At 42.5% G+C, this 25,131-nt stretch overlaps 2 protein-coding genes and 1 long non-coding RNA gene across 3 annotated transcripts in view; 2 read left to right on the top strand and 1 right to left on the bottom strand.

Moving 5' to 3' along the window:
- Positions 1 to 5,904, top strand: part of LOC120097398 (translation initiation factor IF-2-like) — a 22,789-nt gene extending 16,885 nt beyond the window's left edge. Inside the window, exon 2 of the long non-coding RNA XR_010058737.1 lies at positions 161 to 5,904. This is a non-coding gene — a long non-coding RNA (translation initiation factor IF-2-like). The remainder of the gene's footprint in view (positions 1 to 160) is intronic.
- Positions 1 to 13,799, bottom strand: part of Bag4 (BAG cochaperone 4) — a 17,214-nt gene extending 3,415 nt beyond the window's left edge. Inside the window, exons 1-3 of the mRNA NM_001025130.1 lie at positions 13,214 to 13,799; positions 6,242 to 6,346; positions 173 to 430 (exon numbers count right to left, since the gene is read on the bottom strand). Of these exons, the coding sequence (NP_001020301.1) occupies positions 173 to 430; positions 6,242 to 6,346; positions 13,214 to 13,486 (636 nt within the window). The 5' untranslated portion in view covers positions 13,487 to 13,799. The remainder of the gene's footprint in view (positions 1 to 172; positions 431 to 6,241; positions 6,347 to 13,213) is intronic.
- Lsm1 (LSM1 homolog, mRNA degradation associated) lies at positions 13,625 to 25,131 on the top strand. Its single transcript, NM_001108876.1, has 4 exons — positions 13,625 to 14,023; positions 19,073 to 19,141; positions 20,487 to 20,602; positions 24,500 to 25,131. Exons 1-4 carry the CDS (start codon positions 13,978 to 13,980, stop codon positions 24,668 to 24,670), a joined length of 402 nt encoding a protein of 133 aa, NP_001102346.1. The 5' UTR covers positions 13,625 to 13,977; the 3' UTR covers positions 24,671 to 25,131.

Below are 25,131 nucleotides of genomic sequence, written 5' to 3'. Positions count from 1 at the left end.
GACTACAAGGGCTTCACCTGCCTCTGCCTCCTGAAAACTGGGGTTGAAGGTGTACACAGTGTACATGGCTCCACTTGTCTTCCTAAACAGCACTAGTATAAATGGGTAACTTTCCACTATTTGAAATTCAGGAAATAGAGGCGCTTTCTTTCCTTCCCAGGAGGCTGCTTACCTGTGAAGCAGGATACCCCGGCACCTGACCCCGCAGAGGAGGCGCTTCTGTCGGACAGTCCTGCTGGGGATACATCCAACGCGACACTGGAGTCGGGCTGTTACCAGGTGAACGGTAGGTGCTAGGAATGTCCGTGGAGTAAGTGCCTTGAGCATAGCCAGGTACGTAGTAAGCCCCAGAGTAAGAGGCAGCACTTGCTGTTGCAGGGCCAGGAGGGTAAGGTGGGCCATATGCTCCATTTGCGTAAGAATTCAGACTCTGAAAAAAGGTAATCAGAGAGGAAAAGATAATGGGCTGAAGGGCTAAAATGCCCTTAATGTTCAACCTTGAAAACTTTAGGAAGTAAAGGTGTCAGTAAGCAGTCTCTGAGGTGCTCTTTCTCTTCTCTAGTCTCTATATCACACGCCAGGCACTGAACTCAGATTATAAACTGAAGTTATGGGACATCGATGGAAGCCTATATTGTGATGACAGATAACATTTTCTTACATTTAACTCACAACTACATGTCTAAGAGGAGAACGTTTGCTCACAGAAGGCAACTCTAGGAATCCTGGGGAACAAGGTAGAGGGGGAAAAAATCATATAATAGAAAGAAAAAAATCAGAAACATTCTCTAATAGTTTATATTTAGTTACTCTTAGCTTCAGTTTCTCTAATAGGAAAATGAAGGCCAAAACTTTCCTTGCAGGATTATTAGGAAAAACTGAGATAACAAAACAACAACAAAAAAAGATTTAGCAGATACACAATTTGTTCAAAAGATGGTGACTACATTACTATAAGTATCACGATGAGTTCGAGAAATGACCCCAGTCATATTGAACTAAGCAATCACCCTGCTTTCCTGATGACAACAACAGATAACAGGGAAATTCTTCACTATACTGTTTACTACTGTGGTTATTATAGTTTGGTTATTGTTTTAAACAGTGCTGGGAACTAAACCCAGGGCCTTGTGTGTGTCAGACAGGTGTGCCACCTCCAAGATACAATGCCAATCTGTTTTCCTGTGGTCTTAAATCACCTACACAGACTATTACATTGCTCATATCCAGATCCTGCTTAGTGCTCCAAATAAGATTAAAGCTAAGCCTTAACTTCAACTATTACCTTATGTTTTGTATTATTTGTTTGCCCCCCCACCTCTGTGTGTGTGTGTGTGTGTGTGTGTGTGTGTGTGTGTGAGAGAGAGAGAGAGAGAGAGAGAGAGAGAGAGAGAGAGAGAATGTGCATGATATGGAGGATGCATGTGTCACAGCATGCTTGTGGAGGTCAGAGGACAACCTAGATAGTGAGACCTTGTCTTTCAACTTGCCTTTAAATTTGTTTGACACAGGGCCTCTTATTTACTGTTTTAAATCCCAGGCAGGCTAGAGAATACAGACACATGGGCTACTGCATTCGGTCTTTATGCGGTTCTGGGAATCCAAACTGAGATCATCACGTTTGCATGGAAGGCATTTTGTCCACTAAACTATCTCCCTAGTTTCACTTTAGTTTTTTTAAAATAGGAGACACACAGAATCATGTTTTCTTGTAAATGTTACTCCCAGCAGGATGTACCAGGAAGAATTTCAAGTTTGTAGCTAGTCGTCTACATAGTGTGACATTATTCGAGGGAAGGGAGGAGCCCTAATTGTGTGTACACACTTGTAATCCCCAGTACTAAGGAAGATGAGGCAGGAGGACTACAAGGTAGAAGACCTTGGCCTACATTAGTAGAACCTGGTTTAGAAACAAATTAAAACCAGAGAAACAAAATATACCTGAAGAAGTGTGTGTGTGGTCAGAAACAATAAAAGATTAAAGAGCCAAGTAATGTATTCCTCATAAGCCCTTGAGGTTTTCAGTCTGAAAGAAGAACTCTTTAATAGAATATAAAGGCCAAGATTTGATACAGTATCATGTGACTTTTTGGTCTGTACTCCAGCTTCCCAAGGAAATCACTCCACTATAAAAAAAGTCACAGGTTAGAGAGATGGCTCAGGGGTTAAGAGCACCAACTGCTCTTCCAGGGGTCCTGAGTTCGACTCCCAGCAACCACATGGTGGCTCACAACCACCTGTAACAGGATCTGATGCCCTCTTTTAGTTGTGTCTGGAGATAGATACAATATGCTCATATAATTAAAATAAATAAGTCTTAAAAAGTCACAGGCACAAAGCTGTCAAGTATAATATTTGTAATTAGACAAAATAGTACAGGGACAGAGAGATGTCTCAACAGTTAAGGGCACTTGGTTGCTCTTCCAGAGGACCCAGGTTACAACCATTAGTAATTCTACTTCTGGAATTCTGATGCCCTTCTAGTCTCTACAGGCACTGCATACGTGTGTGTGTGTGTGTGTGTGTGTGTATACATATATATATATATATATGCGCGCAGGTAAAACACAAACAAACACACGCATACATATATACATACAAATATAAAAATAACACTTTAAAAATAAGTTACACAAAATATTATAGAATCTAAATGCTTTAGGACTATTCTATTTTTATTTTTAGAAAAAAATTTAATTTACTTATTTTTATTACACATGCATTGATGCTTTGCCTGCATGTGTGTCTGTGTGAAGATGTTGGGTCCCCTGAACTGGAGTTACAGACAGTTGTAAGCTACCATGTGGGTGCTGGGAACTGAACCCAGGTTCTCTGGAAGAGCAGCCAGTCCTCTTAACTACTGAGCCATCTCACCAACCCTGAGAGCTCACGCTGTAAACTACAAGCACAAATTAAAAAAACAAGCTGGGAGTGGCTCAAGTCTTTATTAAAGCCTATCAGCCTACCCCCAACCCTCCACTCCCACCCATGACATACTTCCTTAAACAAGACATACTTTAACAAACATACTTTCTTAAATGTCCCAAAAGTACCACCAACTGGGAACCAATGGTTCAAATGTCAGAGTCTACTGGGGACAGTCTCATTTAAACTACCACAAAATGGAAGGATTTTTTGTTTTGTTGTTTTTAAATAAACACACATTTATTTACAAGCAACAAAACTACACTATTTGGTATTTGTTTCAAAACACTCCCAAGATAAATATAATATGGTCAAGTACTGAGACTTGTTGAAGCTGAGAGGAACATTTGTTTCTACCTTTGTTTGAAATTTTCCTTATTATAAAAGGAAATGAAGAAGAAGCTGGATGGTTGATCACAGACCCTAATTCAAAAGGCCAAGAGCTACGGGGGTGAGAACAAAGAAGTTCTTGTCATTGAGTCTGTAAACTGCATGTGACAGGCAAACACAGAAGTGTGCAATGGGGCAGTGGAGATAGCTTAATGGGTAAAAGTGCTTGTTTTGCAAGCCTAATGGCATGACGTGAGGCTTATCCCTTGATCCAGGGAAAAGAACTTCTAAAAAGCTCTCTTCTGACTTCCACAAGTGCACCATGGCACACTTTGGCCACCACAGCACACACTCATACACAAACAGAATACCAAAGCTGAATTTAATCATTAAAAGGTGTATAATGGCTTCAGGTGTAAACAGACAATGGAGGAAAGGCTTAAGCCGCATTTCACAGACACAGTCACATTAGGACGGCACAAGCAAAGTTATTTTCATTCTTTCCTTGTTTTTCAGTTTTATATGTCTGTCTATATGAAAGGGGGCTTCTTAAGTTCTCTGTGAAGCTTCTGCTAGTGCTGAACTTGTGATTCTCCTTAGCTCTGCCTCTTTTTTCTTTTCTTTTTCTTTTTTTGGTTTTACTAAACAGGGTTTTTCTGTGTGGCCCTGACTGTCCTGGAATTCACTCTGTAAACCACACTGACCTCAAACTCAAGAGGTCTGCCTGCCTCTGCCTCCCAAATGCTGGGATTAAAGATGTGCCATCATGCCCAGCTTCCAATTATCTAATACACTTACATTAATTAATTTTTAAAAAGCTTTATTACATATTACAGAATTAGAAAATTTCACAAAATAACTATTTGAACTACAAATAATTAAAAGGGAATATTGGTTCATCAAAGGACACTGTGGCTTCTGTTAGAATTTTCCCCAAAACTATAAATTCTATGATTTCAGCAGAATATTGATAGATTCTTTCCTTCCTTCTTTCATGTATTTTTTGGTTCTTTGAGACAGTGTTTCTCTGTGTAGCCCTGGCTGTCTGGGAACTTGCTCTGTAGGTCAGGTTGGCCTTGAACACAGAGAGAACCAACTGCCTCTGCCTCGCAAATGCTGGGTATAAAGGAATAAGCCACCACAGTCCTGACAGTTTTCTTAAGGAACGATTCTGACCTTCATCTATTTTTTTCCTTCAGTATCTCAGGAACCATTAAATGAATCTGTGAGGATTCTATATCTGCATTTGGAAACTCGGAACCTCTGGGTCTTTGTTAATAGCTACAATTATCTTCTTGTCCTTCATCCCAGCCAAATACTGGGATGAAGGACTCCCAGATATCCGGATACTCCAGATATCCTGACAGAAAGTTCTGGTGCCACTACTTTTCCTGGCTGACCAACTGCATGTCATGAGAACAAAGCCAGCATTAATAGGCCAGCTGCAGCATGTAGCTGATCTGCCAATCATCTACAATGTAAAACTTCACTCTTCTAAATGGCCCCATTTCCACCACTTTGGTTCCAGTTAGTTCTGGCTGATCACTTTCCTAGTCAAGCCACTCTGATATTCCTGCTAGCAAAGACGTTGGAGCCTTTATGAGCCAGCACTACCTCCACTTGCCACTGTGGCCCCACAAGATGGTCCCTGAAAAGAAAACATCTTCATTTTGTCACCACACTGTCCATAACTTACTTCCTGCAAAGACAGTTCTCATAAACATATCATGTAACTTGATATCAATAATGTCAGAAATTGAGGAGAGCTGGAGAGATGGCTCAGTGGTTAAGAGCGCTGGCTGCTCTTCCAGAGGTCCTGAATTCAATTCCCAGCAACCACATGGTGGCTCACAACCATCTGAAATCCGATGCCCTCTTCTGGTGTGTCTGAAGATAGCAACCATGTACTCATATAAACAAATAAATCTAAAAAAAATTAAAAAACAACCAAACTAAGAAGAAGAGGAGGAGGAGGAAGAAGAAGAAGAGGAAGAGGAGGAAGAAGAGGAGGAGGAAGAGGAAGAGGAAGAAGAGGAGGAAGAGGAGGAGGAGGAAGAAGAAGAAGATGACGACAAAGAAGTAGTAGAATTAGTAGTAGTAGTAGTAGTAGTAGTAGTAGTAGTAGTAGTTGTTTGAAGAACACTCAGTCTGGGCACTATTCTGGGCAAAAGGTTCTTTCAGAAGGCAGCCACTCCAGCACAGTTGGGTGTGGTAGCATATACCATTAATCCTACACTTGGGAGGCAGAGCCAGGCAGATGGCTGGTCTACATAAATGAGCCAGGGCTACAGGGAAAAACTTTGTCTCAATATACCCACACCCTAGAAGAAGAAAAAAGGCAAGTAGACACAAACTCCTATCCTTTACCAAGAAGCTCTCTGTAGTTGGCACCTGCTGGGAAGGAGAGATCAGCTACTCCAAATGGAGTTGACACCGGCTATAGCAACCACACAACAGGTGCCCACATTTAGGAGAAGCTGGCAGCACAAACTCTCTCTCTCTCTCTCTCTCTCTCTCTCTCTCTCTCTCTCTCTCAAAGAACAAGAGAGGAAGGGAGGTGGGGACACCTGGGAGGAGCAGGGTGATGGAAAAGACTAATCAAAATATACTGAATGAAAAATTTAATAAAATAAAAAGAGGAAAATGTCATGAAGGCCATTATCATATACTTAATATACGCCAGTAACTGTTTTGATTGAAGTTTGCAAGAAACCCTGAATTGGATCCCCAACACTGAATAAAACTGATGTGGTAAGAGGCCTATAATCCTAGCCAAAGGTCAAGGTTCAAGGCCATCCGTGCTATATAAAACTGTCTTTAAAAGTAATTACAGCACTCCAGAGGAGAAGTTCCTATGAATTCAAGGCCAGTATGATCTAGAGAGCCAATTCCCGGACAACCAGGACACTGAAACAAAAAACAAAAACCAAACAAATAACAAAGAAAGGAAAGGAAAGAAAGAAAATCCGCCAATTTTCAACCATACCTGGCCTTGTAACTCTGGCCTCATAGGGTATGTGCTTGGGTACGGAGCCCTGGGTCGCACAGAATTCCAGTAGTTAGAGTTATAACCAGGATATGGTGGCTGTTCCTAAGGAAAAAAGGGAAACAAGTTAAATCGATTCTTCCCGCTGTTAATACTTTCTTTTGCAACAGAGTTTCCCTACATATACCAAGTAGCTTGAAATTTGCTACACCAAGGCCTCAAACTTGCAACTCTCTTGCCTCTTCCTTCTAGTGCTAGAACTACAGGGAGCATTAACATGTCCAGTTCACCCTTAATACCAGTTAGACAGCAAAACAAGCAAAACAAATACTTCTAACATGAGGCAAGATTAGGAGAATCAAAAAGAACAGACAAAAGAGGAGCTCTAGCACAGAGGCATTATAATCATTATTTAAGAAGATAAATTACAAAGCCACATGCCCCAAAACAACTACTGAATATCTGGTAAAGACTTGTCTTATGAATTATATGGCATGCCACTTGAAGTGACAAAAAAAAAAAAAAAAAAAAAAAAAAGGAATTCCATATCAACAGGACTAGTAAAACCAGAGACAGTAGTATGCCTTCGTCCACTTCAGTCACTACCACTCATCATTGGTATATTCTCAGTATACCCAATTTGAAAACTTGAAATCCAAATTGCTCTAATTCTGGATATGAGAGTTTTCATGTGACATCCTAAGAGGAAAAATTCATACTTGATCTCATCTGACGAGCTGCAGTCAAAATGTTGTGTGTGACTCTGTAGTAGAGCACTTGACTAAGCACATTATAGGCTCTGGGTTCCATCCCCAGCACAGCAAAACAAACGAAACGAAGGGGCATTAAAATGCTGTGCAGTTACCCTCAAGGCCACATGTAAAAGTTGTAAGTAAATAGAATTTCATGTTTAGATGTGAGTCCTGCTTTCAAAATAACTCATGTTTTATGATTTCAAAAATCTGAAACTTGAAATACTTCTGGTCACAGACATTCAGATATGAAATATTTACCCTGTTTAACTAGTACAAAGTAAGTTATTCATCACTATTTAGAATTATACAATTATACTTTCCTAACAACTCTGGCACACAAAATGATTACTACACAAGGACATCTATCTTTTTGGTAGTCCAGTACTTTCTCCTACAGACAAGCCTTCTGCTTCTAACTTCAGTAACAACTCATACAGAACAGTCACCCCGGAAGGTAACTCTCACTGTGACAGTAGCATCTTTGCAGGCTCTAACTCTTGTAACAATCCTCCAAATCAGTTCTGAAACCTTTCTGACTGTCTAGCTGAGCACACCATGTTTTTATTCTTCCAAAAGGTGAGCTATTTTGCTTTAACATATAGTTTAAGTGCACTTTTGGCTCATCACAAACCACTTTTATTTCCTTTATGTAGATGGGTTTTGTGGTTTGTTGGTTATGCTGGATTAAACCTAAAGTAATTGTATAGCTACACTCTCTATCAAGACAACAAGCAATAAAGCCGACTGTCCTAGATGTAGTGAACCCAAGCCTAAATCTTCAGACTCTAAGAGTCAGTCCCTCCAGGTGATTCTTTAAGGTTCAATTTAAACCAGGATCCTCCACACTATTCACACTCTTCCTGACACCATAGTTTCTTGTTTTTCTTTCTTCAGGCAGACTCACTTCACAAAAACCACACTGAAATGCAGTAGTTAGCTGTTTAGAGGAAATGAGAGCAGTTCTCTAGCTTGTTTGTTTGTTTAGTTTGGATTTTTTTCTTCTCATACTGAAGATTAAACCCAGAGTCTGTGATGCTAGGCAAGTGTCCTACCAGTGTAGTACATCCCTAGCCATTTGCTATTTTATTTTGAGACAGAGTTCTATGGAGATTTTTTTTTTTTTCTGGAGCTGGGGACCGAACCCAGGACCTTGCGCTTCCTAGGCAAGCGCTCTACCACTGAGCTAAATCCCCAACCCCCTATGGAGATTTTCTATCCTCCCTTAAGTTACCTCAGAAGCTGGGATTGCAGCCCTGTGCCAAGGCACTCTGCCTGTTTTCACTTTACACTATTACTCAAGTGGGCACTCAGCACTGTTAACAATTACAAGTCAGTAGGCTCACATTCTCACTCTTCAGAACAATCTCATCTTTTTTGTCACCTCAAATCTCTTAAGTATGTTTAATTACGGTTGCTCACATGAGTATAGATGAGGGTCATTTACAGGAGCACAGACAACAGTGGCTACACCATTGACACCCACCTCCAACCCCATCCCCAGCAACTATTAGCTTCTCCTCTGGAAGCCTTGTCAGCTACTCTCTACTAGCCTCTGTTTATGGCCTGTAAATCCTCAGAAAGGTGAGTTGAGGAATGCTGCAGAGCCCAGTGGTGTGAGGTCTTAGACAGGTGACCCAGCAGCTGTGCCTTCATCAACATGGCCATCATGTCACACCCAGAAGACAGTCTTTCGTAATCCCGTCTCCTTCCTCTGGCCCTTACATGCTATCCACTCCCCCCCTCCACACGTTCTTCGATCCTTGGAGGGGATAAAATGCCCGGCCTCTTCAGGACTGAGCACTTAGCAGTGACTTTTTTTAGCACAGTAACCAGTTTTGAATCTGAGCATTATTAGTTAACACACACTACAACACACACACAACCCCCACTACCACTACCACCACCAACAAACCGTTGACCAAACCTGAGATCAGCACCAATCTGGGAACATAAACATAATTACAAGGACAATCTTTGGTGGGCAGTCTGTCCATTTAGCACACCACAGTAGCAGCAGTCCCCCATCAGGGTCCGTGACTTCCCTGCCACAGGGCTCTGAACAGGCTGGCAGCACCAGGCATGAATTCTCTCCTGTAGAGTGGGACTCAGACACAGAGTGTTCGGGAGCCTACAGCAGCCATGCCCCTCCATCACACAGGTAGGTATATTTTGCCAGGCAAGTGATTTAACATGAGCCCACTGTTAGAACCTAGGTAAAATGTTAAGGCCTAGGTAATAGTTACCTGGCTAGCCTGCCATTTATAAGGAAACTTTCTCATATGTTTCTGCTGTTACTAGGAAACTTTCTAATGCCAAGTTGATTATATATTCTGTTAGGTTCTGTGCCCTTGGAAACCAATCACAATAGAAATCAGTAGAACTGTTTTGTATAGTTATTTACCCATAAGCTTGGACCCTAACCAACCACCCAACAGCACTTCTTGCACTTACAGACTTGCCTTTATTTTTTTTATTTATTTTTTCTTTTTCTTTTTTTTGGAGCTGGGGATTGAACCCAGGGTCTTGCGTTTGCTAGGCAAGCGCTCTACCACTGAGCTAAATCCTCAACCCCTGGACTTGCCTTTATAAGCTGCCCCTGGGATGGACCCCAACATAAGAGAAACACCTGCAGCAGTATAAGAAACTATTTGGAATAAGTCTTCCATTTTGAGTAGTGGTTGAGTAAAATTTAAATTCCCAAGACCTCCCTGGGAACTGATATCCTACTTGGCAGAAAGAGACAAGTATGCGGGTAACTGACGTCCTAGTTGGCAAGTTTCGTCATGAATGTTAGACAAGTCCCGCCCTGGTAGACAAGTTAGGACAAAACAAGTCCCCTGCCACAGGTGAGTACTCCAACCAATGGAAGCAAGATAAACATACAACAAAGACTTAGTCCTGAGGAAATCCCCTATCTCTAAATCCTGATTGGTGGAATAACTTGGCACAGATATTTATGAATTTGGGGCTTAAGAACCTTGCAGAATCTTAGCTCGGGGTCATGGATTGGTTCCCAAATCTGGACCATGGCCCTGGTTGACCATCCGTGTCCGAAAGAGATGGATGTCTGTGTGGTTTGCGAAGCAATTCTTGAACACCAACATCCATATCTAGTTAAGACTGTTTCCTCAAGCAGCCTGCACAGCAACTCCAGGCATTATGAAAACTAGCCAGACGGGAGAAAGCTTTCAGCTCAGTTTCACTTTGACTTCTCTATGTCCTGCAAACAAAGTATGTGGTGTCTTCACAATAGGATTCTACCATCCAGTTCTGGTGGCAATGGGATAAAAATATTATAAAAACATGTATTTATTTGCATCGTTTGTGTGGCTGGTACCTGAGTAGGCCAGAAGAGGGTGTTGGAACTAGAGTTACAGTCAGTTGGAGGTGCCATGTGGATGCTGAATTGCCCAGGTCCTCTAGAAGAGCAACCATTGAGCCATCTCTCTAGCCCTGGACATTCTCTTTTAAAAAATTGTGAAAGTGGTAGATTTCCAATTTTACCCTGTGTCATATTTAAATATATTAATTTTGTTTGGTTATTTTGTAATTTTTGTTTTGTCTTGTAAACAGAGTTTCTCTATGAGGCCTGGCCATCCTGGGAACTTGCTCTGCAGTACAGACTAGCCTTGAATTCAGAGATTCACCTCTGCCTCCCAAATGCTGGGATTGAAGGCATGGACCACCAGCAGCTGTTTTAAATATGTCAGTTTAAACCCAGGAAGGACGGGGCTAACCTATATCTCAGCATTTGAGAGGCAGAAGCAAGAAGCTGAAAAAGTAAAGATCATCCTTGGCTACATAGTTTGTTCAAACCCTGCCTAGGATACAAGAGACCCTGCCTTGGGAAAAACAATTAACAGTCAAGTCTTAGATGTATGAGGACATAACTGTGTGGGATGCACATGCAGAGAGGCCCGAGGCTGACTCCTTCAATAGCTCTTCTACCTCACCCATGGCCGCTAGCTATGAGGATCCTTCTCAACCTTCTAAAGATGGAATCACAGGTGCGCCATCCCAGCCACAACATTTATGTGGGTCCCAGGGACCCACAGCCCAGTCTGTATTCATGCAAGGTAAGCCATCTCCTTAGCCCTGTATGTTTTTTAAATTTCACAGATAAATATTGTAAAATTTAGTAAAAACCAATGAAGTTAAGATTGTGGATCTGAAAAAAAAAAAAAAAGTACATCTATGACAACAGGCACAGGCAAAGGCAGAAGCAGAGGCAGGCAGCTCTCTGTGAGCTGGAGGGCAGCCTGTTCTACAGATGGTGTTCCAGAACAGCCAGCGATACACAGAGAAACCCAGTCTTGAAACAAAACAAAATTAACAGATGCCCACTATACATCTCCAGTTTATCTCAAACTACTCTAGCCCTATAATCTGCCCTATATGCACAGCTCTACTCCAAACCGCACAAGTCCCTGCGTGATGCGAACCTGAACCTTTGCAAGTCTTTCCCCAACAAGACGGACTTTTAGTTTGCTAACAGAGCAAACTCGATAGAAGCTAGTTTAAAGCTCCATTCCTTTTCCTCATCAACTGATCTTCAATTTGGGCACTTAAAGGCTGACTCCTTCATTTCTAGATCCTGTGATTAAAGTAGGTCCGTTGGCCTACTTATCCCATCCTACTTAGGGAATCAGCACAGGGAATACAGATCCTTCTTTCCAGCTAACTTATGAATACTACATGGTTTTCTTCTTATACAATTTTTAGAGAAACAATTTAGCCTACCCTTTTAAAATGTACAATTCAGTGGTTTTTAGGATACTCAGAATTTGAAACCATCTTCACCAACTTCAGAACACTGTATCACCTCAAAGCCCAGTTTTTCAACACTTTCTCCCAGTCCGCAACCCCAGCAGCCTACCAATTGCTTACTATGGGCACTACATGTAAAAGGAATCACACAATATGAGGTGCAATCTTTGTGACTAACTTCATCCACCAAGCATGATCTATTCAAGGTTCATTCCACGATGAAACAAATATGAGAGGATGGAGAGGGAGGGGGGGGAGGGGGGGAGGGAGAGAGAGAGAGAGAGAGAGAGATTGATTCATATCCTTCTAGATGTTATGTTCTAAAATGTAAGTCATGCTTGTTAATCCAGAAATCAGCTGATAACTATACAAGTTATTTCCATTTTTTGGCCATTATCATTAATGATGCTAAAAAGTATTAAATCTTTTTATGTGGACATGTTTTCCATGTTTCTGGTGTTGCTGCTGCTGTTGTTTGAGACAGGGTCTCACTATGTTGCCCTGGCTGTACTGGAACTTATTATGTCTATATGGACCAGGCTGGCTGGTCTGCTCCTGGGTGCTGGCATTAAACACACACACCACCCCTTGTTTTCCATTTCTTGAGTATACTTAAAAGTAGATCTGATAGATAAATTAATTCTGTCAGAAGTTTTATGAACAACCCAGCTGTTTTCCAAAGCCCTGTACTATTTCACAATCCTATCATGGATGTGTGAGAATTTTATAATTAATTTTCAGCAAATAAGAATGTTATTTATGAAGATCAAAAGATGTGTGCCACCATCCTAGAATGATAGCCCCATACAAGGAGAAAATAGAAATATATTTTTGGCATGTATGCAAGTAATAAAATGTTAAGGTCCAAACATACTAAGCAAGTTGATCTCTCAGGGCCTTCTTCATTCAGAAATTGGGAAGCATTAATAACATCTGTCTTGCAGTCTTGTGATGATTAAATAGAACATAAGGGTACTTTACAACATTGATTACTCCTGATTCAATTCCGGGCAGAGCTTTAGTGATAAGGAACTAAATGATCGGCCCGCCCCGTTCGGATCCGATCCCTTCCCCGCGGGAGGGGCTGCTGAGTAACGACTAGGGCTGCAGCTCCCCTAGCCACGCAGGATAAATTGTTACAGCCCAATCTCGCTAACCTACGCTCTCGGGAGAGAGATCCTGCTGCAGCCTGCTACTAAGCTTAGGAAGTCAGCGCAGAATAATTTTTCGGTTCGTTTCGTGGTAACAGGCACACTTACGATGGCTGAAGTAAAAACGAAGGGACAAATATATCCCCTCACATCTCCAGTCCTCGTCTCTGCACCCTCCCCAGAAGACGAACAAATCAGAAACCCGAGTCGTAACAAACCCTAAGTATAAACCCCTCAAATGTCCTCACCTCCGCCCAAGACTTCCCTACTGGAGCCCCGGAAAAGACTTGAAGGCTTACCTGGTGGCCTCCTCCAGCTCTGCTCGGTTCTGCCCAGGCGCCTCCAGAGGGGTAGTAGCCATCACCACCTGCGCCTTCTCCCGGCCAGGTGGTCTCGGCCGGGGCGCCCCCGCGCCCTCGCCAGGAAACCGGAGGCTGGGGAGGCTCCGGGCGAAGCGGATGGTATAAGGGCGGAGGTACGTGGACCGGGACATCGCCGCCCCCGGGCCCGTAGTAGCGGCCGTACGAAGGGCCGTCACTGGGGCCGTAGCCCGAGCGCCTCAGGGCCGACATGGGCTCCGCTGCCGCGAAGCGCTTCCCGCCCCCCACGGCCGTCCCATTGCGCAGGCGCCTGCGGGCCACAGGTATTGGCGGGCGGCGAAGGGGGTTAGGACGGCTACAGCCAATCCCGAGCCGGTCCCGCCCCTTGCACGCCGAGTGCCGAGCGGTCATGGACTGTACGGATCAACCCGGGCCTCGGAGCAGGAAAGCGAGGCGAGGGACAGCGCTTGTCACGAGTGAGGAAACGCCTATTCTCCGCCCTTCCGACCTGGACTTCACTTCACTGACTAGAAAGGAAGAAAACGTTGTCTGCGACCGAACGCCCGGCACGCCTTTTTCAGTGGATGGACAGGCGATACCGGAAGTGGGTGGGGTTACCTGAAACGCTTCCGGCGACTAGCGGTGTTTGAGTTGCAGGTGAGCGGCGGGTTCCCGTCCGCGTCCCGCCGACGGGCGATTGGACGCCCTCGCGGCCGTCCAGTGCAGCCTTGCGAGAGCTCAAAATGAACTATATGCCCGGCACCGCCAGCCTCATCGAGGACATCGACAGTGAGTACCTACTTCTCCCTCGGGGGGAGCCTGGTGTGGGACCCTTTCCCGAGTGGGCATCCCTTGAGAAGGAGTTTCGAGAGAGATCTCTGGGCCGGGGCGGGGTGGTCTGCCTTCATAGCCTCGAAGCCCATTCCCAACCTACCTCCTCTGTCCTTGAGCTGGTGACACCTCCCCGCCCCCCAAACTGTGAAACTCTTTCTGAGGGGCGCAGCATCCGACTTGTGAACGTGAAGTGGCCCAGGCGACTTCGTTCGCGTGCCCTGCCCTTCACTGCAGCATTTCAAAGTTATATTTGACGATGGATGGATGGAGAATGCTTATAGGAAGGACTCACCAACACAGAAAATGTTAAGACAACAGCAGTTGAACTTAATTAGAAGTAAACGCAGGCTTACTGCTATATAGCCAGTTTGCGGTCTTCTATTCCTATGAGGGTCATTAGCACTTTCAGATTAAAGTTAGAGAGACAGGTGTCGGAGGTAATAACCTGCTTTTCTGCAAATGCTAAGTCACCTCAAACTTACTGTTTTCTGTTCGACAGTTTTGCTTTTACTAAAAGAAGGTCAGTCCTGTACAGACCAAGAGGTTACAATTTCGTGTTTTTTGAAGGTTTAATTTTATTTGTTGTGTATTCATATCGTGTCTACATGTAATTAAACCACGTGCATATTGGTACCCAAGAAGCCACATGGCCTTCTCTTCTTTGGATCTTCTGGAATTTGGAGTTACAGACAGAGTTACAGAGTCACAGTGTGGGTGCTGAGAAAGAATCTCAGATCTTCTTCTGCAAGAGCAACAAGTGCTCTTCTGAACCATCTCTCCAGCCCCCACTTTCATGTTCTCCTTTAAAGTCTTACCTGTGTATGATTCCTCGAACAGAACTTTTAAAGCAGCGTTAAAAAAAAAATGTATATGATTGTGCACTGTTTGCTTGCCTGGTGCTGGAGAGACCAGAAAAGGATTCTGGGAATCAAACCTGGGTCCTCTGGAAGAACAGCCAGTGCTCTTAAGCACCGAGCCATCTCTCTGCTCTGTAGTCAGCATTTTAAAAGGATTCTCCCCACCCCCCCCAGCTGGGGACCGAACCCACGGCCTTGCGCTTGCTAGACAAGCACTCTACCCTTGCGAAATCCCCAACCCTTGTAGTCAGCATTTTAAAATCATTTTAATCCTGTGACTTTTCAAAAGCAGTGATTTATTCAACTTCAAACAAGTACAAGGCTATAAATTTCCTGTGTGAGTTTGCAAATTAGAGAGCATCCATGATTGTGTTGACTGGGACAAATATAATAAACTTCGCTCATATGTTTATCTACAGATGTAGCTATTAATATATACACACACTATCCACTTTATAAGCATGAAGTGTAATGAAATATTCTTTTTACCTTCACCTTCCCTTAGCTATCTGAATTACCTGAAGCGTCTAACAACAAATCTGCCATTGTACTAAACGTGATTGTGTTCCCAAGCCTTCTCATACTTCTTTGTGGATCTCAGACCCTCTCCATTACTAAAAAAAAAAAAACAAAAAAAAAACCAAAAAAACAAACCATTTGATGTACACCCTTTAGTCCCCCATTCAGACACACATAGGAAGAGTGTCTGAACCAATTTTTATAGTTGTTCAAGGTTCTTGTTTTGAGAAGGGATCTCTATATAGTCCTGTCTAACCTAGAGTGCCCCTGCCTCTCGAATTGCTCTGATTTAAGGTGTGTGCCATCATGCCTGGCTCAGCTGTGCTTGTGTCTTTGTAGCTCATATATTTGCTCAGCCTTGTGTCTCCATCGACCTGCATCCCTTCGTGAGTGACTTCGCTCATTGCAGCTTTGACTCTGCGGACCATCTTTATAGTCTGGTTTTGCTGTAAGAAGTCTTAGGGGATTGTTGTCTTTCTATTGGCTTGGTTTCATTTTTTTAAAGGGCGGCTGCCAGGCTGGCCCCTTTAAATCACAGCATTCCTTCTGTCTCCGTCTAGAAAATTCTGGAGTTAGAAACTGTGTAGCGGTGGCTCTACTCCCAGCGCTCAGGAGGTAGAGGCAGGCAGATTTCTGAGTTCAAAGCCAGCCTGGTCTACAAAATGAGTTCCAGGACAGCCAGAGCTGTTACACAGTACATGTGTGCAGGATGCCAGAAGAGGGCATCAGATGTCCTGGAACTGGAGTTAGAAAAGAGCCGAACCTCATCTTGTACAAGAGAAGCAGTGTTCTTCACTGTTGAGCCGTTTCTCTAACCCCTCGAAGTTGTATTCATAGTCATAAAATGTAAGGCCTTCTTTTTAAGTTCTCTCCCCACAGCACTGTACGTTGTGTTGTGTATTTGGGTTTGTAAATGTGTATTTATGTATATACGTGTGTACCTGTATGCTTATAGGCCTCATGTTTAGGCAGTTGTGAGCTACCTGATACGTGAGCTACCTGATATGTGTGCTGGGAAGTAAGCGTGGGTCCCCTACAAGAGCAGTAAGTGCTCTTCCCCCTGAGCCATATAACCTGCCCTCTGCTGTTTTCTTGGTTTCTCTAACTCTAGTTCTTGTGGGTTTTCTTAGTCCTCTGGACTTCACTGTTCTCTAAAATGGATGGTCTGAGTTGCATGTTTGGTTCATTTTTTTTGAATCTCTGGACATTCTAGACATACTTGAGCATCATAACTTTCCATTTTTCTATACATTAATCTTTAATGGTTCCTCACTTTTTTGAAGTTAAACTTGCCTTCAGTACTTTTCTGAATTTAGCTCCTGTCTTTTAACTTTGACCCAAATGTGAATATGCTACTTTTCCCCTTAGGCTGAATTTGCAGATGTCTCTAATCTTCTCATTTCACTTTCCCTTTCTCATAGCCAAAATTTATTTATCCTTAAAGATCCATCTGGAATAGGTCTAGTTTCTCTCTTAACTCTTACATAATTAAAATGTGCTTATGATACTTAATTGGAGCCTAATCATGATGTGATTCCTTTAGAGAAGACTCATTGCCCCTCTTTTCAGACAGAAAGTGCTTTATGCCTGGCAGTGGTGGTAACACCCCTTTAATCCCAGCCCTCAGCAGAGGTAGCTGGATCTGTGAGTTTGAGACTAGCCTGGTCTACTGAGTGAGTTCCAGGGCAGCCAAGTCTATATACAGAAACCTTGGTGGGGACATTCACTGCAACTCCTGCACTTTATTTTTGAGCTGGGCATAATGAAACACCTATAATCCCATCACTTAGGAGGCAGAGACAGAGGTAGGTGTCAAGGCCAGCCTAGTTTATAGTTTCAAGACAGCCAGGGCTATATAATAAGATCCTGTCTTAAAAAGAAAAAAACCCAAAAAGTACTTTATGCCTAACATTAAAGAAATGAGTGGTTAAAATCGTGCTTGTCTTTCTAAAGGATGTTTATCATATCCTTTACTCTGTCACCTCAAAGGTCTCTCTTCGGAGTCCCACCACCACATTTTCTGTGGCTGTTTTGGTGTGTCCTTCATTCTACCGTTGTTATTCTGTTGTATTTATCACAAGATGTGATTTTCTTGCTTTCATCCAACGGTAAATATAAATTCATGAGGTTGGTGACTTTGAGACCTCAGAATAGTTTAGAGCACTGGTTCTCAACCTTCCTACTGCTACCACTCTTTAATATAGTTCCTCATGTTGTTGTGACCGCCTCCTTCTGGCTGTAGTGGCACATACTTTTATTCCTAGCACTGGAGAGCAGAGGCAGATGGATCTTTGAGTTCAAGGCCAGCCTGGTCTACAGAGATAGTTCCAGGATAGCCAAAGAAAACCTGTTTCAAAAAGAACAGAAGAAGAAGGATAAAAACAAGCTGGTAGGGCTATGGATCTTAAACACACACACACACACACACACACACACACACACACACAACCAAGAACTAACTTTACTAATGTTATGAATTGTAAATATCTGACATCTGATATGCAACCTCTGTGAAAGGGTCATCTGATCTCAAAGGGGTCGCTACCCCCAGGTTGAGAACCACTAGTTTAATTCAGTCTGACAAGATGGCTCAGTGGTTATCTGTGTATGCTTCTTTCCCCTCCTGAGGACCAGATACATTTGTGGTTCCCTGAGAACTGTTTGTAACTCCACTTCTAAGGAGTCTGATGCCAGTTTCTGGTCTCTCCAAACATGTAAACAAACACAACATATTTTTTTTTTAAAGCTTTTACTTGAATTCCTGTTCGAGATCACATCTTCTTGTATGTCTGAGGCATTTCTAAATTTTGGTTTTGGTGCTGGGGATTGAATTTAGGGCTTTGGAGGCTTTGCTTCTCAGCTATACACCCAGCCACTTTAAAGCATTGTTTTCATTTCAAATTTCCTGGTTTGAAAGCAAACAATGAAGTAATTCTAGGATTATGGTAATAGAAATCTAGCCAATGATGAAAGTAAATAGAACTTCCATAATTCCAGAATTTAGATGGAGGCAGGGCATTTAAGAGTTCAAAGTTGGGGGCTGGAGAGATGGCTCAGCAGGTAAGAGCACTGGCTGCTCTTCCAGAGGTCTTGAGTTCAATTCCACATGGTGGCTCCCAACCATCTATAATGAGATCTGATGCCCTTTTCTGGTGTGTCTGAAGACAGTGAGTGTACTCACATGTATAAACTAAATCTTAAAAAAATAAGATTATCCTCTGCTAAATAGTGACTTTGAGCCCAACTAAGTCACACAAGAAAAATAAAAACACTCTCAGAAAAATAAAAACATCTGGACTAAACTTCTCTATTTCAGGTAGAGAAATTATATTACACTAAAAGGGTTAAATGTAACATCAGAGCCGGGAACACTTGCTTTCCTGGCTACTCAGTGTCTTTTTCTAACTCTGCAACACTAACTGCTCCAAGTCTTTACAGCACTGAGGTCATTTAATCCCAGATTACAGTCTCCCCTCCAATGTTTTATATCGCATACCGAACTCCACCCTAATACATTAGAAGAGGGTCTGGTACAGCTTAGACAGCTGGTAACTGACGTCTTATTGACACTGTATAAGCTCACTGAAACTGACAGCTTTTTTTAAAAGATCTTTTCTCCTCTCCCCAGAAAAGCACTTGGTCCTACTTCGAGATGGAAGGACACTTATAGGTTTTTTAAGAAGCATTGATCAATTTGGTATGTATTGGTTTGATCCCATTGAATTTTTTTGCCATTACTTTGAAATTTACTTATATCTAACTTTTCCACATGTGTTAGCCTACTAGAACTGTTTGTGGTGAATAAATTGTTTTAAAATTATGATTAGGTGTTTTAAAACCTTGTGTAGTCATTCACAAGTTTGTATTCTAAAAGTGATTTTTTTTTTTATTTTTCCCACTAGAGGGAGCCAAATGTTAGTTTTAAAATCATTTCCTGGAGGTAATCCCTCCCTGTCCAATGAAAATAGGGTAAAAGCCATTTCCTGAAACTCCTGTTGGGGGCGGAGCACAGATAAGCTCAGCAAGTTACATCCAGGAATACTTCAGATTCAGTAGTCAGTCTGCACTTTCTCAAGGAAGATCTATGCCTTTCTCTTTGGGATAAGAAACTTCTCGGTTTACACTGACACTTGTTGGTCATCTGCTTGGTCACTGATTTTAATGAGAGGGAAAGCATAGCTGAAACAGGAGACTGTAGGAGGTATAAACAGCCAGCCACATGCCTGTAGTCCCAGGGACTTTATGGGTAGAGCAAGAGGGTCATTATGGAAACAGATGAAGAACCTTCTCAAACCAAAACAATACAGCTTCTGTTTTACTTCAAGTAAGACAAATAGTACTAATTCAAAGGTGAAAAATATTTTTAACAAGAATATTAAGCCTTAAGCCTTAAGTTGAATTCATCGAAGTGCTATGAAGAGATAAAAAGGAAATACAGAGACTACAATGCATGACTATATAAAGCATTGCTGTGTCCTAATCCATAAAATTTAGATTCGATTACATAGTCATAAGGGCTCAAAAAAATTAAATCTCACTAAAGTCATCACATACATATATTCATATAATAAGGAAGCTCTCCTTCTAAAATGCAGGCTTTCAATCTCCATAGTTGTCTGGGCTCAAGTTTTCCAGATTCCCAATCATTTCTATTTTCCTATGGACTATGTTGATTCTAGCAGTGAAATGATACAGAAGTAACTTATTCCTACCATCAGTCACTCATTAGCAAAACATAGTCAGAAAGACTCTTTCCTTGTCTGAAAGTCTCCTAAAACTGAACATGCCTGCAATCTCAGCATGTATAAGAAGTTGAAGCAGGAGAATCACCACAAATGCTGGGAAGGCCTGGATTATATCATGATTTCCAGGCCTGCTGAGGCTAGAGTAGGACGCTGCCCCTTAGCCCCCCAAAAAAGAAACCAAATTTTCATAAATGGCTTATTGCTGAAATTAAAAAAAAAACAACTAAGTAATTGAGTTATAGACCTTTATAGTCAACAATATGAACTGAATATCTGTTTCTTCTTTTATGCTTATAGCTAACCTAGTGCTCCATCAGACTGTGGAGCGAATTCACGTGGGCAGAAAGTACGGTGATATTCCTCGAGGGATTTTCGTGGTCAGAGGAGAAAATGTGGTCCTACTAGGAGAAATAGTAAGTGAGACTGTTAAACTGCTGTGGATCTGGGCACTGATGCTGGCTGCTGCTTTCCAATTTCACCACATTTTCTCACAGGAAGCCACCAAGTAGGGAAGCTGTAGTTGCTAGAGCAACACTGAAGAAGGTAATTAACGTTAGTCTGTGGCCTTTGGCGTTTTAAAGATTTGATCTCACTAGTAAATGTTACTGGCTTCACCCAATAGAAAACAACATTGCTGGTGTAGCACACATACTAAGATGTGAACAGCACAGAGATTAACATGGCCGGTGCAGGGGCAGCACACATGTGTAGTGACTGAATTCAGCTTGGCCTGCATGAGTCCCTGTCTCCAACACACTGGGCTAGGCAGATGGCAGTTTGCTGTACAACCATGAGAGCCTGAGCTTGGATCCCCAGCACTCAGAGCCCGGCATGGTGTCCAAGGCTGTAATCGCAGCACGGGAAAGTGAAAACAGACAGCTCTGTGACCTCAGAGGCCAGCCAGTCTAGCACACACCAAGAGTTCAGGTTCCTTGACTCAAAAACTGAGAGAACAAGGTAAAGACGCCCTGTGTCGGCCTTTACTTGTTGATGTGCATGAACTTGCAGTACCACCCAAGTACTGCTGTAAACTGTATTAATGCCTCACTTTAATGCTGTAAACTGTATTAACCCCTCACTTTAATGCTGTAAACTGTATTAATGCCTCACTTTAAAATAGTTTCGTGGTGGGGCTAGAAAGAGGCTCGCAGTTCAGAGCACTTGCTGCTCTTGCAGAGAACATGGGTTAACTTCCCAGCAGCCACATGGTGACTTACAGTCATCAGTAACTTAAGCTTTGAGGGTTCTGATGCCATCTGTAGGTTCTAAGCATGAACAGGTTGCACGTAAACATTCTTCTTAAAAAGATGATTATGTGAATCAGTCTGAAGAAATTATGTACTAAAGCTCAGAACCATAGCCAGAATCTATTTAGAAAAACATTGTATTGCATAAGTAGTCTCTAATGGTACCCCATGGTGGCATGGGGGCTGAGGTAGGAAGATCTCAAGTTTATGGCCAGCCTGGGCAAGACCTTAATTCCAAAAAGAAAAAAAGAGGTGCCTGGATTCTGCCTTGATGATGGAGGATCCCAGTCACGGGAATGAGTCACTCAGTGAGTGACACACTGAAAACTAGGAAGAGAGCTAAGAACACTGGCTTTTCTTCATCCAGGAGAGGGTTGGGTGATTATATAGTTTAGCAGATAACTTTTGACCCAGGTGACTTATGCAACTTGCGTGGCTTCTAATCTGGTCAGAGTCCTCCAGCTGATACCACAAGTGCTGAGCTCTGCAACCTTGGAGGCGTGCATGTGTCAGTTAGCATCCAGACCGAAGCATGGGCAGAGGTTTTTGATGAGTGTCTTTCTAAACCTTCTCATCAAAAGTCATTACAGGAGCTGGAGAGATGGTTCAGTAATTGAGTGCTTGCTGCTGTTTTAGAGAACCAAACCATTCCCAGTTCGCACACAGGGCATCTCATCACTGACTGTAACTCCAGCTCTAGACTGTCTGAACCCCTGCCTAGCCCCTGCAGGTACACCCTATACACATAAACAAACAATAAAACAAAATCCTTAGAAAAGAAATCCTTCGGGCTGGAGAGATGGCTCAGCAGTTAAGAGCACCGACTGCTCTTCCAGAGGTCCTGAGTTCAATTCCCAGCAACCACATGGTGGCTCACAACCATCTGTAATGAGATCTGATGCCAAGACAGCGGCAGTGTACTCACATACCTAAAATAAAAATAAATCTTTAAAAAAAATCCAACACAGGAACAGAAACAGGAATATAGATAGCCTGCTGCAGTGGCACACCTGTAATCCCGTGTTCACTAGCAGAGAACAGTGTGAGGGCAGCCTGGGCTACAGAGGGAATTCTAGGACAGCTTTTGCTGAGGAAACAAGAGCGTGTCTGGGCTTATTTGGGGAGAGCCCAGCCATACTTTGCTACTTTGTATAGGTTTTTTATGTTATAGAAATATAAATAATACCTATACATTTTAAGGGTAAACAGATAATGAGGCTCGTATATAGTTCTACATACAAAGTTGGCTATTAAATATTTATGACATTAATACTAATTATATTCTGTGTTAGATGAAAAGAAAATGTAGTCACTATTTTCATTATGAATTTGGTTTGGTTCTAAGTCATAGATGTGCCTGGTTTGACAATACAGCTACGCAGCAGAATGCTTGCCTGCACACCCATGCTCTGGGTGATCCCATGCTCTGGGTGATCCCATGCTCTGGGTGATCCCTTGCTCTGGGTGATCCCATAGAACAAAACAGTTCTTAGGCCTGGAAGATGGTGCAAGGCTGACAATCAGAGCTTTGAAGTCCCATAACTCAAGTGACTGTGGAAGAAGCAGACAGACTCCACCAAGCTGTCCTTACATCTTCACACATGCAAAGACACACAACATTTAAAAACACAGTTCCAGAAGATACATAGAGTCAGTGCTTCTGATAACACATAGACTGGCCTACATCTGAAAATCTTACAACATTCATCAAAGTATTTGTGTTCTTTCTATACAAGAGTTGTAATTTTAAAGTGTCTGTAGTATAACTTTCCTACAGTATGTATTTTTTATTGGATATTTTTTAGTTACATTTCAAATGTTATTCCCATTCCTGGTTTCCTGTCCATAATCCCCCACCCCTCTCCCCCTTCTATAAGGGTGTTCCCTCTCCCCAACCACCCCCCTTCCCCAGTGTATATTTTTGAAGTAAGAAAAATGAAGTAGTATTTTTATTAAACCAAATAATTAATTCAAGCATGGTGATACATGCCTTTAATCCTAGCATTTGGGAGGCAAAGGCCAGCCTGGTCTACAAAGAAAGGTCTATGCTATCCAGGGCTACACAGAGAAACTCTGGTCAAAAAAAAAAAAAAAAAAAAAAAAAAAACTTAAATAAATTTTTTTAAGCTAAATTACTAGAGAAATTGAATGCATTGGACCAAACTAGAATGCTTACCTGGCCTCATGATGTTTCCTATTAATTCTTGCCACAGAAGAAACAGTAAATATTATTCAGAGACTCCTAGTTAGTGAAACAGAGGAACAGTTTATTGCCCATAGCAGGAAGAGTGTGTTGTACATTTGAATCAAGGCTTTATACCTTCTTCCTGAGCAACAAACCCCAGAAATTAAATTGATACTGAGATTGTAAAATACAGTATTTGTCTTGTGTGGCCATCATGTAAGTAAGTTTTTTTATTTCCTGTAAGTTAAGATACTTTTCTGTAACTAGCCTTAGAGATGGGTGTGTATGCAAAGGTGCAGTATGATTGCTTACACAGACTGAGAGGGTGTGGATGTACTGGGCAGAGGATAACCTGGGCTATTAGTGCTCATTTTGCCCCTTGTTTGAGTCAGGGACTCTCCACTGTGCACCCCAGGCTTGCTGGCCCTCTATTTCCAGGGGTTCTCTGTGTAACTTCCCATCTCATTGTAGGTTCACTTGGAATGTAGGGGAGCACTACTATATCTGGCTTTATGTGACTTCGAGGGGTTCAAACTCAGGTCTACACAAGCACACAGTAAGCACTTTGTCCACTAAGTTACCTCCCAAACTCAAATTTTATTTTGAAGAAAAGTTATTGATATGAAGTAAACCCAGACTAATATGGGACTTTATATAAGCTGAGCTCTGCACTGATAGCAGCCCGTGTGTGCACTGTGGACCAGTGTGTGTTGTGTAGCACTGTTGCCACCTGCCTCTCTGCAGGAAGAAGGTACTTTGGCCTTACCACGATGCACAAAGCAGTCCAAGCTGTGCTTGGGAGTCTGTGTGTGCAGCCATAAGCTTTTCTGCTGTCGTTGGGTCTTCCTGGGAATTGTTCACACGAGCCTGTTTTGCAGGACTTGGAAAAGGAAAGTGACACGCCACTTCAGCAAGTCTCCATTGAAGAGATCCTGGAGGAACAGAGGGTAGAGCAGCAGAGCAGGCTGGAGGCAGAGAAGCTGAAGGTCCAGGCCCTTAAAGACCGGGGTCTCTCCATTCCTCGTGCAGACACTCTGGATGAGTACTGAGTCCTTGCTTAGAGACTGCTTCAGAGAGCAGGTGCTGTCACCTGGTCACCTCACATCTGACCAGAGTATCACACTGAAAAGTGATCTTATTCTTTCACAGATGCCAACATGAAGAAATCATGGGATTTGTTTTGTTTTTGTTTGTTTTTTTTACACAATCATTGTATATTAGTTTTGCCTTTTTCTTCAAACAGTCTCAACACATAGTCCTGGCTGACCTAGAACTCACTATGTAAACCAGGATGCCCTCTAGCTTGTGGGATTTCAGGTGGGCTCTACCATCCCAGCTTTGCTGTTTAAAGAAACAGTGGCATGACCTCCCCTCAACACGTCACTGTGGAGCCAAGAACCGTGTCTTTATATTGCTTTTCTTATCTCAGAGTTTACATTTCTTTTCAAAACATATTTCATTTACTTGTAAATAAAAAAAATGAAGCTCAGAACTGTCATCTTCATAAAAT

Source organism: Rattus norvegicus, chromosome 16 (assembly GCF_036323735.1).
Source record: "Rattus norvegicus strain BN/NHsdMcwi chromosome 16, GRCr8, whole genome shotgun sequence".
NCBI classification, from domain to species: domain Eukaryota; kingdom Metazoa; phylum Chordata; class Mammalia; order Rodentia; family Muridae; genus Rattus; species Rattus norvegicus.
The sequence above is the reverse complement of the archived record's forward strand: the minus strand, read 5'-3'. Positions and strand labels throughout refer to the sequence as shown.